Source organism: Leptodactylus fuscus, chromosome 7 (assembly GCF_031893055.1).
Source record: "Leptodactylus fuscus isolate aLepFus1 chromosome 7, aLepFus1.hap2, whole genome shotgun sequence".
In the NCBI taxonomy this organism is placed as follows: domain Eukaryota; kingdom Metazoa; phylum Chordata; class Amphibia; order Anura; family Leptodactylidae; genus Leptodactylus; species Leptodactylus fuscus.
This window is the reverse complement of record NC_134271.1, coordinates 47,462,581-47,476,329: the sequence shown is the minus strand read 5'-3', so window position 1 is coordinate 47,476,329 and position 13,749 is coordinate 47,462,581. Positions and strand designations below refer to the sequence as shown.

The 13,749-nt window shown below is 37.2% G+C and overlaps 1 protein-coding gene across 1 annotated transcript; it reads left to right on the top strand.

Moving 5' to 3' along the window:
* The first annotated feature begins 8,761 nt into the window (after positions 1–8,761).
* IRX3 (iroquois homeobox 3) lies at positions 8,762–12,661 on the top strand. The gene is made up of 4 exons (XM_075281884.1): positions 8,762–9,067; positions 9,545–10,529; positions 11,418–11,484; positions 12,322–12,661. The coding sequence occupies exons 1-4, from the start codon at positions 8,843–8,845 to the stop codon at positions 12,374–12,376; spliced, it is 1,332 nt and encodes a 443-aa protein (XP_075137985.1). The 5' UTR covers positions 8,762–8,842; the 3' UTR covers positions 12,377–12,661.
* Positions 12,662–13,749: the final 1,088 nt, after the last annotated feature.

Genomic DNA, 13,749 nt, shown 5'->3' with positions numbered 1-13,749 from the left:
GATCTCCATTCCGGTGAACAGGACTACACCTGATTTATGAGGAGGCCGGAGCCTAATAAATAGGCCGCACCTTGTGCCTGTCTTAGCTTTATTAAGATTGGCATGGGAAACACCAGTCTCCATAAATCTGCCCCACTGTCCTGACCTATAACAAATCTATGATTCTTCAGGGGGCATTCACACGGAGGAAAATGGCACTGAATTTGGTGTGGAATCTGCGTCAGATTCAGCGCTGAAAAAAAAGTTGTCAATTGAAGTCAATGGGAGGCTTTTTTTCAGCACTGAATCTAACACGGATTCCACAACCAAATTCAGTGCCATTTTCCTCCGTGTGAATGCACCCTCAATGTGGAAAAAAAACCCAAAAAGCACCAGTATTTGAGTCGGCAGCCATCTTCCCTTTGCAAAGAAGGCAGAATGTACCCATCAGTACCCAACACTGCTTGTTGTTCTCTATAAAAGGAGTACAGATAGTTTACTGTATATAGGAAAGGGTTCTTTACAGTTAGAGCAGTCAAACTATGGAATCCAGAGGCAGATATAAGGGCAGAACCAATGGCAGATTCCAATAAAAGGGTCAGATGTTTATCTAATAATAAATAACAGTGAGGCCTATAATTTGAACAAATGATGATGTACAATCGAGTAAGGTTATACTTAAAGGACTTGCGTCTTTTTTTAACCTATGTAACTATGTAATTACTAGTTACAATGAAGTACATTGCATTTCATAATATGTTTGTTATAGCTATTTGTATGTAATCTCTTATTATACTATTACTGGGCATGTACGTAACTATTTAAAGGGGTTATCCCTTTTCTAATGTTGATAGTCTAATGGGATAGGCCAATAATCTGAGATCTGAGAGGGTCTGATGGACAATACTATCTACCATCAATATTAAAAACAGGATAACATCTTTAACACACAAAAAGGAATGCGTTCCAAAACTAATAGAGTTTAACAAGCAGCGAGATCTGGGCTTGTCTATCTACTTCCCAGCTAACAGATTTCCCTGTGGTAGCTTCTAATTGTCCACTAATGTAGTAAAGTACTAGTCAATAAGTTGCTGTACTTAACTTCCCAGGAGTCTCCAGGGGCTAATTGTTCCTTCCTATTGATGAATTTGCAATCCTCGGCACCTCTCCACTATCTCTAATCATGTCTTTTACATTAGAGGAGTCTTCTGTTGGGACATGTCTACTATCTATAGGTAATTTATATCAGAATGACATTACAAAGACTTATCCAATGAGCAAAGTACAATCCAAGGACATCATACGTGTAGCCAACAAAGCAGGATTACAGCATATTGTACTAGAAGCGATGTACAGGGAATCCACGATAGGTCTGCTGACTCCATCTGATTATATCATTAGATTTTCTATAATACAGAATAGAATAATAATAAAGTAACATAAGGCACAGTACAGCAGGACTCTCCATCATTTCATGTCTTTTTATGTTTCAGTTTTTTTCAGGTGTCATCTGCTATCTAATATGCCATGTCCTAAAAAGAATTAAATAGACTTGACTTCTGCTGAACCTTTGTGACTCATTTTTGTGTCCTAGCCTGGGCCCAACCAGAAATCTGCTTGTACTTTGGTGGACCATCATGTCCCCAAGTTCATGTACCTGTACATTATTATTTTAATATATGGGATGGGACCATAAATGAATGTGAACCCTGTAATAGAGCTCTCCGGTGAACTAACTGGAACTATTGTGGAGGGTGTTTGTGAGATCGGGTACAAAAATCCAAAAACATTTAAAAGCTACATAAAAGAAGACAACATTATAGCTTTCACCGTTCAATAGGATGGTTGACCCTATAATCTGGCACATTACATAGTACATATAGTTGGTCTTAAGGGCAAAGGAGTGTGATTAAATGAATATGATCATTTGTGGTGTCAATGCATTTCCAAAAAATAGATGTGACGTAAGTGTCAGATAAAATCCAGAGCCTGTGATATGCGTTTCACATTCATTTCCTTTCACATAAACCGAAAATATAAATAACCAATTTTGGAAGCTAAGCCCTGGTCTTCACTGCATATTTGCATATATATAATGATTCTTGGCACGAGTTTCTATACTGGGAATAGATCTTACTGAAGTGATTCCAACAAATCATGTTATTATTCTACAGTATCTAGAAAGACACGGACTCACAAACAAAATACCAGACATTAGGCTTTATAGGCAAGTTCAGGCAACTTTGGCCATTATATTCATGTTCAGCAAATTGCTGCAAGGTATTACATGTATTAGAAAATGGCACCAGGTTTACGCTCACGTGATTATAGGTGGTCCTTTACCAATCCACAACTATTCGGATATTCAGTTTTCTATGCAGCAGGGTAGGGGAATATTGGACACAGGAATTGGGCCCTGGTGTCTAAAAAACCCCATCTACCATCTACCCATGACACGTGGTTGGTGGAGGGCCCTATTACAGATTTTGCACTGCTGTCCTAGAGAACCCAACATATTGGGCAGATTGGTTAGGGCCATCTGAATCAAACAGTGTTTTCCTCCAGTGAATCAGATCCTTTGTTGCCAACATATTTGGAGCAATGAGGGTGTTGTCATTGCTCCAAAGCACAAAGTTGTATATTCACCAAAACAGAAAATCTGCATTGCCAGGTTGATATGCTGGGTTCTGGCGACAGAGGTTATACCTCAGCTTAGAGTAGAGTCAACAATCATGAGCAATATGGACTCTGCATTATCTGCCGAGAAGGTAATAGGTATCTGTATCGGACTAAGGAAACTTTATTATATACAGTATACGTTTCTACTGTTACATTAGGTGTCTGCCATTCTAAGAGCCCACCCTTCAGCTATCAAGAACACATGCATATCTGCTTTGAACTGTATAGTAAACCTTACTTATCATTGTTATCATTGTATCTACAGGACATATTGATAAGGATTAGAGGTCCCATACAAAATTGGCCAAAGTCAAATGATTTTGCCAGAAAATGACAACAATTTTTTTGTGTATGGGGGCCTTCAGATTCTGCCCCTGCAGATGATTGTTGGGAAAAAGACAGATCAGGTAAGATGGATTCCAACATATTGTTGTACTCTAGGAAGATCACTTGTCACTTGTTATGCCTGTTGCCCCTTTCCCATATAATCACGTGACTGAGCATGCATGTGTATGGGGGACCAGGAGGAATAGCTGTGCAGTAAATAAGCAATCAGATAACAGTTATAGTTTAGGATTAGGCTAATTGTATCAATCCAATGATAAAAAACAACCTAGTAACAAGTGACTGCTCCCGTTATCTTCTGATGGACCATTAGCGAATATAAGTGAGGATTAACTAGAAGATCCACACTCACACTCAACTGGTTTCAATGGGGAAAAAAGCCGCACCTTACATGTACTATATTTCAGCTCTAAATCTGTAAGATGGTTGCCTTGTCTCTGTAAAACAAGTGATATTTCAGGTTATTGGCCCTGGAATATAATTTAATCATCAAATCCAACATCTTAAAGTTTTTTTTTTTTCCATTACATCTAACTAAGCTCTGCCTAACTAGAGCTTTTGTCTGAATTCTCCAATATTATCCATTCAAGAAACGTCTTTGGGCTCCATTTTTATTCCACCTGATGTCCAGCGTTACTTTATTATGTGGAATATTAAACTCTTATATTTCCTGAATTGTCCTATTGAACTAAAATGATACACGACAGACAGAAATTCATTACTGAATTACATTTGTGAAGACTTCTGGGTGGCTGCCCATCTGCTTAAGGTGTTTAATTAAATAAAAACGTACTGGGACCGGAAAGAAAGAGCTGGAATAAGACTTCTGGATATTCAGAAAAGAAAAGCTGAATATTCAGACACAGACGCTGTGTTTATATGCGGATCACAAAGAATGTTGGTCCATTTTATGTTTTTGTTAATAAAAACAACTTGCAACAACGCGGCAATTGTCAGTTCACTTTTCTTTCCTAGGACATATGGGTACACACTAACAAAGAGTCAACTGTACACTTCCTGTCCGCCTAAAACTTTTCTATTTACATTGTGAAAATAAATAGTGCTTTCTTGTAGTGGAGCCTTCAATACATCAAACGCGCTTCTTTGTGATCCTTCAAGATGGATTTCTGCAGAAAAATCACATTCCTTACCTATACTAACAAAACACATAGGTGTACCTGCACGCTTGTCCTAAACTTACTTGTAGGTGAGCTCACCTAGTAAATATGCATTTCAGCAAGAAGAGCAGACATACTACCGCCTGATCCAAGAAGATTCTCTGCAGGTCAGGCCATTTTTCCTAGAGGAACATTAGGCTGTAGGTAGATTTAGTCTTTACATATATTCTATTATGGCAGAATTCCTTAGTACAGAATATTAACTATTCATGTTCTATAATAGTCATATCATTCAAAGATTGTAACCATCATAGAGTGTAAGCTTATAGGACCACGGCTCTTCTCTATCATTATTAATAGCTTTGAAATCGCTTTTTCCATAGAAAGTTATTGTAATATTCGGCTTCTGCTATTTTGTTGGATATTGTAGAACACTAGAAGAAATGATGAAAATTACATTTATGAGTTTGCTCTCATTTTGACAGGTCTGTGAATAGATTGTGTTCTCCTCAGCGTCAGGCGGAAACAGGCAGATTTTTTATATATACTAGTCCTGTAATATATTAAGTAAAATAGCGGTTGTACTATGACAGGCAGCAATGTGGCGGGAAGCAAAAACAGCAACTGTTAATGTATTAAAAGACACGGCGTTATAGGAAATCAGGTATTACATGTGAATTATTATGCTCATGTGTATGATACAGCAGTTTTATAGTTTTCTCAGCTAAATTTTTATTATCTATTCTACTACGTTCTAATATTTATTATTATTATGAATATTTTTATTATTATTATTATTATTATTATTATTATTATTATTATTCCCTGTTTCTAAATGTATTATTTTTTTTCAAAATACTAAGGCATTTCTCTCCTTTCCTTCCTGCATAGGGTGTATTTTGTAAGCCTGTCCTGTATGTTACCTACATAGCAAATATTAATTACAAATAATATAAGATTGATAAATCAAGATACAGTCATTGTAAATATTAGCTAATGTTATCTCATAGTTTAAGATAGATTTACTTCAGATCCAAAGAGGTAGAAAAACTCTGCCCAAATGAACTTACAATCTAAACCAATTTTCAGAAGACAGATAAATAGATAGATATATATGACATGGAAAAATAGAAAATAAATGTACTAATATTTTTTTACATTATAAATAAAGATAGATGATAAATAGGTAGCTATGTGATACAGAGAAATAAATCATTACAGTATTTCTAAGCTATAACTAAAGATATATCATGGATGGAGAGATAGATAGATTAGATAGATAGATAGATAGATAGATAGATAGATAGATAGATAGATAGATATGAATAATACCATCTATATGTCAGATACTTTGCTATATCTTAAGACATGAGGTAGATCCAGTATTGGAGCTGCTGATGCTGGGATATTCATGGCTTCTAGCAGGAGTATTATTAAGAATTGCAGCAGAGAATAGTTAGATGAGCTGCTCCCTCCATCCCTCTTCATCTTTCAGACATGCACATTTCATCTTGTTCCTCAGCACTGTGCTGGAATCCTTTGCCCCAGTCTTTGCTATAACTTATGTCCTGGCTTGGGTTTCTGCACTACACACCCCAGCACACGTTTCTTTCATTATAGGTCCCTTTGACTTGGAGTTAGACATACTCCCTGCATGTTTCTTTTACTCTTTCTTACAGACATCTATTTTCAAGGTCTCTCCCTTGGTCCGCAAGATCTTTTTGCATTTCCTGTCCATTTCTTTCCCATTAATAAACCATTACTCACTCTGGTAGTGACCTGAACCCAGAATTACTCATAAATTTCTCATCTCCCCCATGTTTGGAGAGGCTTTGCCCAACCTCCTCTCTTCTACCTATATAGCCCCTGGCTTGTTCATTTCCAGCCTGCTGTCATGTGCTGGTGGCATCTCACCTGTACATCAATCATGTCCTGTCCTCCTAATATTTGTGCACAACTAGAAGGTGAGCTCTTGTGTCTACAGATCCCTCCACCTCCCCATTGTATCCAGCATCCTCTGTACGGCTCACAGTACAGGCTGAGGTTCCATTGATTGTGTTTGTTCATTAAGAATCTATCTTCATGACAGTAGCCAGATAATACACTCAGCACCTTGGCTTTATGGACTGCACTGCACCCTGGCCTGCCAGGACACTCACATGTACACGGGATAAAGGGGCAGCCTAATAACCTCTATACGTGCAGTACTAGTACACCTAAGTACAATGGACTAGCAGAGATCTGACCAGGCTGCAAGAGTCCTGATCTACATGGTCACTACATAGCAAAGCAATCAAACGTCAGGACACGATATGGATACTATTAATATGGATGCTATTAATAATAAAATACGAAGTAATATTGATGGAGAATTATCATAGACAATAATACATTAGCAATAATATTTTTATGAATATATATATATATATATATATATATATATATATATATGATGTGTGTGTGTTCATATATATATATATTTAGGTGATTATATATTTGTGTATTTATATATTTGTGTGTTTAGCATATTGCTTCATCATCTTTAAGTTATGATGTATATTTGTGTGTGTGTATATATATGTGTGTGTGTGTGTGTGTGTGTGTGTGTGTGTGTGTATAGCATCTTGTTTCACTATCTATAAACGATTATAAATACTTTAACTATACCATATACTATAACTAGTTATAATTACTATTAGTTACTAATACAATTCTAAACTATTGTAAAAGGCATTTACAATGTGCATTGTTAACGATAGATAGATATAAATAAACACATTTAAACCATATATATTAAATTTACATATTTAGTTCTATTTACATATACATAAATATATTTTTGTAATTTAAAACACTATAATATTCTAGCACTATATATATATATATATATATATATATATATATATATATATATATATATATATATATATATATATTGCATTGTGTAGGAATGGGACATAGACATAGTAATAACCAGGCTAGAATAATTCTCCTGTAGGGGAATGTGCACCAATGATATATAAATGACATTGTGTGTCTATAAAGCCCCTCTTATCCAGGATGTTCTCGATCTGTGAATGAGAAGAGAAATCTCCCAGAATCTCAGCTAAATACCCGGAGCTGAGCTTCTCCTTCCATGAAACAATTACATCGTCCTGGTCCCATAGATCACAGTGCAATATATAGAAATCCCCAGTTATTAGGAGATAGATTAGCATGCAGGGATTAATAGTAGCATCGCCTTAATACGATTAGAGATGTCTCTTTCAGATTTCCATATATTGATTCAGGGAATTTTAATTCTGAAACTTGTCATATAATAATCTGTATCTATTACAAGATGAAACATCATCTGGAGACTTAAGCTTGAGTGAAGGTCGAGGATATATCCCCCTCCATCCTCTAAAGTCCCCACAACTGGAGCCACATCGACTAGTAATGCTAGATATTTGGGGAGGGTTTGTGTGAATAATAATAAAAATAATAATAATAATAATAATAATAATAATCGGAGCTGCACCTGGGCACGGTCTGGCACTCCAGATCCCTGTCCTGCACATCGCCCCCTCCTCAGATAGGAGCAGGTACCCTGCACAGCTTATTCACAATAAGAAAAGTGATCATAAATTTTCTAATTACACTTTAACACCAAGACAAAAAGGTGTTAATGGGTTTAATCCCAGCGCCTGCCATTGTCTCTGAGCTCCCACTACCAATGTACACACCGCCCAGAGGGCTGCCCTGTCCTCCCTTTGTTAAGATTTCAATTTGCCTGCTTTTTTCCCTTCTTTGATGTAAAATTGTGACCTCCAAGGCTTTGAAGTCCCTTATTAGGAGAAAATTAACCCCCTATATTGCCTACTGATAGCTTCCACTAATGCCAGCTTTTTTTTAGAAGATGTAAGAGAAAATCCCAAGGAAACACAATCTCTTCCCTGAGTTCCCCCTAATCCCTATTTGCATAGTCAGATCTCTCATTTACATACACCCAGATATTTAACTCTTACAGTAATAATAATGCCCGGGGGCACAACAGGAGCACAGAGGGGGCAATGGTCAGCACAATGCACCAAGACTAGCGACAAGAGTCCTGAATACTCGAGGCAAAGAGAACTGCTTGCATGCTGTAAACTCCTGTGTATGTGAGTGACTGTGTGTGTGTGTATACATATATATCATATACATCTACACATATATAATATACACACACATATATACTAATATATATATATATATATATATATATATATATATATATATATATATATATATTGTCTTCTGTTCTTCTTTTACAAATATGTGACTTCTTCCTCTATGGAGAATCCCCCTCCAGTCTCAGTTCGAGCACTTCACACAGTATTAACCTTTGCATGGCAGGGGTGCATTGCCCAAATCCGAACAAGTTGGTAGTTTTTTTTTTTTTCTTTTGGAGCCCTGTGGCAGTGCATGGGTTAAGCTCGATTTGGGAAGGGAAGGGGTGGTGGATGAAAGAGAAAGCAGAGCCTGACTAGAAGACTGGGGAGGAGCTTGTGCTAGGACTTGAGATGTCAATCAGAGGGTGAGTGCCAATGATCTGAAGCAATCTGTTAGGAGCTGACCTGGGTCCAGTCAGATCAATAGCACCAGAGGGAGAGGACAGAGTCACCGGGAGCCCTGTGCAGGATTCATGTGCTGGATTCGGCGACGAGGAAGAGCCAAGTCTGTGCTGTGACTGCACCACCATGTCTTTTCCTCAGCTGGGATACCAGTACATCAGACCCCTGTACCCTTCTGACAGGCAGGCTGTGGGGGGGCCCCGGAGCGGGGCAGCAGAGCTCTCTCCGGCCGGGACTCTCTCCAATGTGCTGTCCTCCATGTATGCGGCTCCCTATGCAGCCGCCGCAGCCGCCCAGGCTTATGGAGCCTTCCTGCCCTACACCACAGAGCTGCCCATCTTCCCCCAGCTGGTAAGGACACCAAACTACTTACTACCCTCTTAACCCTTCATGCTGAGCCTCCTGTCTACTGTCCCGATACTACCTAGGAGTGTATGAAGTATGGGGACTCTCTGGACTATACTTCTTGTTTGTAGATCTATAGTGTGAGTTTATCTATATACAGTGTATTACACAGGGATAGTCAATGACTTGTCTTGTATTACATTGCATTGATGACTAATACACTATATTGGGTTTGTTATGCTACAACTTCTCTACATGTTACACTTCTCTATAGATCGCTATTCCTGAACAATAAAAAAAAGTTTTTCCAGCTTAACCAACAGAACTGATATTTTAGGAAAGATGCAAGTGATCTGTAACTTGTACCTATACAATGTATATAAGTAATAATATGTAATACTGATAACTGGGAATAAGTAGTGATAGCTTTTGCACATATATATGTGGTTTTGCAGTTATTGACAGGACTTTGTCTTCTTGCAGGGCTCCCAGTATGAGATGAAGGATAGTCCAGGGGTCCAACATGCAGCCTTCTCCCACCATCATCCTGCATTTTATCCCTATGGACAATATCAGTTTGGAGATCCATCAAGGCCGAAAAATGCCACAAGGGAAAGCACCAGCACCCTGAAGGCCTGGCTGAACGAGCACAGAAAGAACCCTTACCCCACCAAGGGGGAGAAGATCATGCTGGCCATTATCACTAAGATGACCCTCACCCAAGTATCCACATGGTTTGCCAATGCACGGAGGAGGCTTAAAAAGGAGAATAAAATGACCTGGGCCCCCAGGAGCAGGACAGATGAGGAGGGGAACTCCTATGAGAGTGACCATGAAGAGGATAAGCGGGAGGATGAAGAGGAGATAGATCTGGAGAATATTGATACTGAGGACATTGAGAGTAAGGAAGATCTGGATGAGCAGGAGGACACAGACCTGCATTCAGACTCTAAGACTGACCTTAGAAGTGACTCTGAGGGCTCGGATGGCTTTGAGGACCTGAATGCAGCTGAGGAGGACAGGTTCCTCAAGTCTGTAGTGGGGGACAGCAGGGTACATGATAAATGTGAGCTCCCTGAGGAGGCCAAGTCCCTCCAACCTACATGTGAACAGATCAAACTGGACAATATCTCCCCCAATCCCTCTCAGGATAACAACCTGCCAGCAGCCCATAAACCTAAGATCTGGTCCCTGGCAGAGACAGCGACTGCCCCAGACAACCCCCGCAAGTCCCCCCACACTACTGGCAGCCCCCAGACCCTGATAGCACAACATAGACTCATGGCCTGTCCTGGGAGCAGGTTCCAGAGCTGGACAGGGAGGACATTCTCAGCCCAGCAGCTTTCCCTACTGAACTCTGCTCATTTCCTCCAAGGACTAAGTGTCAGTCACTCTGCAGCAGGCAATGCAGGCAATGCAACCTTCCAGAAAGCAGCCGGGGAGCAGCAGCCAGCAGAGCCAGTAACAGGTGACTATGGCTAGGATATATACTCTATATATGATCGGTAATAAAAGCTATGCACTAATATTGGGGTTATACAGACTTAGAAGATGTTATATACACCTGATATTATTCTACATATTATAAGCAGACAATAGAAAAATACTCGAAGAAAGAAAACAGCTCAAACGTCTGACTACTTATATATGGCATAGGAAATGGCTAGAAGGCAGACATTAGAAGATGAAGAATACTGGGATAGTTGGAAATGACAGGAAATAAGATTTTTATGGTATAAATCTTGAACATTGGAGTGTGCTATATATATATATATATATATATATATATATATATATATATATATATATATTATAAGATATAAGTATATACATTTCTATATACATTTGCTTTCTGATACCAGTCATAGCGATATTTGTACATGTAGAATAATGAGAATAAATTGGATTAATGTCGCTTAACCAGAGACATCAGATCTTTGCGATCGCTGGGAAGTTTCTGTTCCTCTGATACTATATCTAATTGCTACTATTACTATTACCTTTAATACTATGTAATAATAAAACACACCTTACAATAATCACTTTATTACATTAGACATTGTTTGAGAATGTCAAGATAAAAACATTAAAAACAAATAAATAAACACAAACTTAAAAACATAAAACGTCTTTTTTTAGTTCTTTTTTTTTGTCTTCTTTTTTTTTTATTAGAGGGAAACAAGTTTTCCTGAAAACTTTTCGTTCACTTTTATGTTTCGTTTCTCTTGTTTGACCAAAGATATTCTGATCTATTCTAAATAGATATTCACAATGAGGGGAGGGAAAAAAACTACCGACAAGTAATGATTATTAAATATAATATTGTACTGACAGATCTTTGGTTTTTTGTTTATAGACAGACCAAACACGTTGGATATAGAGAAAAAAATTCTAAGTACAGCTTTTCAACCGGTTCAGAGAAGGTAAGAAGAGCTAATGTGACGAATGTATACACCGTGTGTATAATGTAGTATATACCTATGTATAATGTGCTATATATCGTGTCTATAATGTAGTATATACTGTGTGTATAATGTAGTATATACCTATGTATAATGTGCTGTATACCGTATGTATAATGGAGTATATACTGTAGGTATATTGAAGTATATACCGTATGTATGATGTAGTATATATGTATGTATAGACTGTATGTATATTGTAGAACATACCGAATGTGCTATATACCGTATGCATAATGGATTATATACCGTATATATAATGGAGAATATACCTTTATATATAAGGTGCTGTATACCGTATGTAGAATGTGTTATATACCTGCATAGCTTTGTAGGAGGCTTTTATTTGCACTTAACCACTATTGCTCTTAATGAGCCTATGAATCACTGACTACTTCACAATTAGATGGAATTTTATGTCTGTCATTATGACCACATAATTGTATATGAGCTGCTCAGAATACTTATTACTACTGGCAGATGCACATCTATCCAGGCTACAATATTAGCACTAAACTCAAGTCAAGGCTGAAAAAATAATGGGAAAAAAATAAGCAGAAAATTCTAAACAGAAAAGAAAATATATATAAAAAATACAAAAAAAGAGAAACAAAAATATTTAAAATCTAAACAAAATGGAAACCGAATAAATTGAATTACAAAAGTAACAGCTATAAAGATAAAAAAGTGCCAAGCCCTGACATTTCCATAGATTTATCGATGCCATTGAACATTGTATCCACAAGGATGGATAAAGAAAGTTCTATAATATCTAAAATGTGACTATTTTATTTTCAGGTCCCAGAACCAGCTGGACGCTGCAATGATCCTCTCTGCATTATCCTCCTCCTAACATTTTCTTTAATTATTATTTTTTAATGTTATTCTATTATTTTTACTTCTGTAATATATATAGAGAGAGAGAAAGAGAGAGAGTTCCCTATTGTAAGCATGTCTGTGTATAGGATGGAGAGGAGAGCTGTATACTCACATGCTGCTTAGTTCAGTTTGTCTGGTTTGTCCTGTGATAATGAAGAGTCACTCATTTCTTTTTGGTTTTCCTTTGTATATAGAGTAAAAATGTACATATGTCCTAAAAGCCAAATTGTACAAGAAAATATATATTTTTGTTTAATAAATGAACTGTTAAGAATTTAATGGAGTCTGAAATTGTGGCCATGACTTTGTGATTTCTTCTTATTTTTCTTCCATATTTCCTGCTCTCTTATTAGGGAGCTCATTATATAGGTTATATAATGGGGCAGATGGGGGGGTCACGTGATGGGGGGGGGAGACAACAGCTGGGCCTTAAAAATAAACATTAAAGAATTTGTGGAGTAGAAGTTACGGATCAGTTACGATGTAATGAGGAGTGTATATAGGAGGAGTGTATATACTGTCCAGGATGGTATAGGAAAGGCTTCAGGATAGAACACAATTCACACTTAGCTCATCAGCAGATCCTGCCACTAATTGATTGCAAATCTTATGTTATTGTGTTTTCTTTCACCAAAGAGCTATTTGAAGGTCTTTACTGTGAAAGGATTTGTTCAAGATGCCACTGATAACATAATGGGGCTGAGAAGGGATGAGAGCATGAAATGTGGGGTTACAGCGCCCTCTATGGGCCATACAAGTCTCCAGTACTGCAGGTCCTGGACGGAGAGGTGGAAAACTTTCAGTAGAAATAAAACTAAATCTATAAGACTGGAAAACTGGGAGGATTGTGTGAACAGAGTCCTAGAGAAATAATATTCCCTGGAAAATGTGAATTACTCTTGAGATAGTATTCATATTATCTATCTATCTATCTATCTATCTATCTATCTATCTATCTATCTATCTATCTATCTATCCCCTATCTATCTATCTATCTATCTCTTATTCATCTATCTATCTATCTATCTATCTATCTATCTATCTATCTATCTATCTATCTCTTATTCATCTATCTATCTATCTATCTATCTATCTATCTATCTATCTATCTATCGTTACAGCATCAAGTAATATAAGTTATCTATCTATATAAGTATATACATTAATAATGATAGTAATAATAATAGTATTAAGAGAGAGATCGCTGTGTGCACATATTTATAGAGATTTTTTTGAGATTAACCACATTCTGAGTATTATGTAATATTACATTAAACTATTCAGTATTTCTATAACAGCAATGAATATTAGAATTGTTCTGTAGGGACACTATATTATAAGCCATGC

Bases quoted from the DNA above. Each gene is read 5' to 3' on its own strand.
- IRX3 (XM_075281884.1), top strand. From the start codon at position 8,843: ATGTCTTTTCCTCAGCTGGGATACCAGTACATCAGACCCCTGTACCCT. The intron at 9,068-9,544 runs GTAAGGACACCA...GTCTTCTTGCAG, and splicing joins TGCCCATCTTCCCCCAGCTG to GGCTCCCAGTATGAGATGAA. The intron at 10,530-11,417 runs GTGACTATGGCT...TTTTGTTTATAG, and splicing joins GCCAGCAGAGCCAGTAACAG to ACAGACCAAACACGTTGGAT.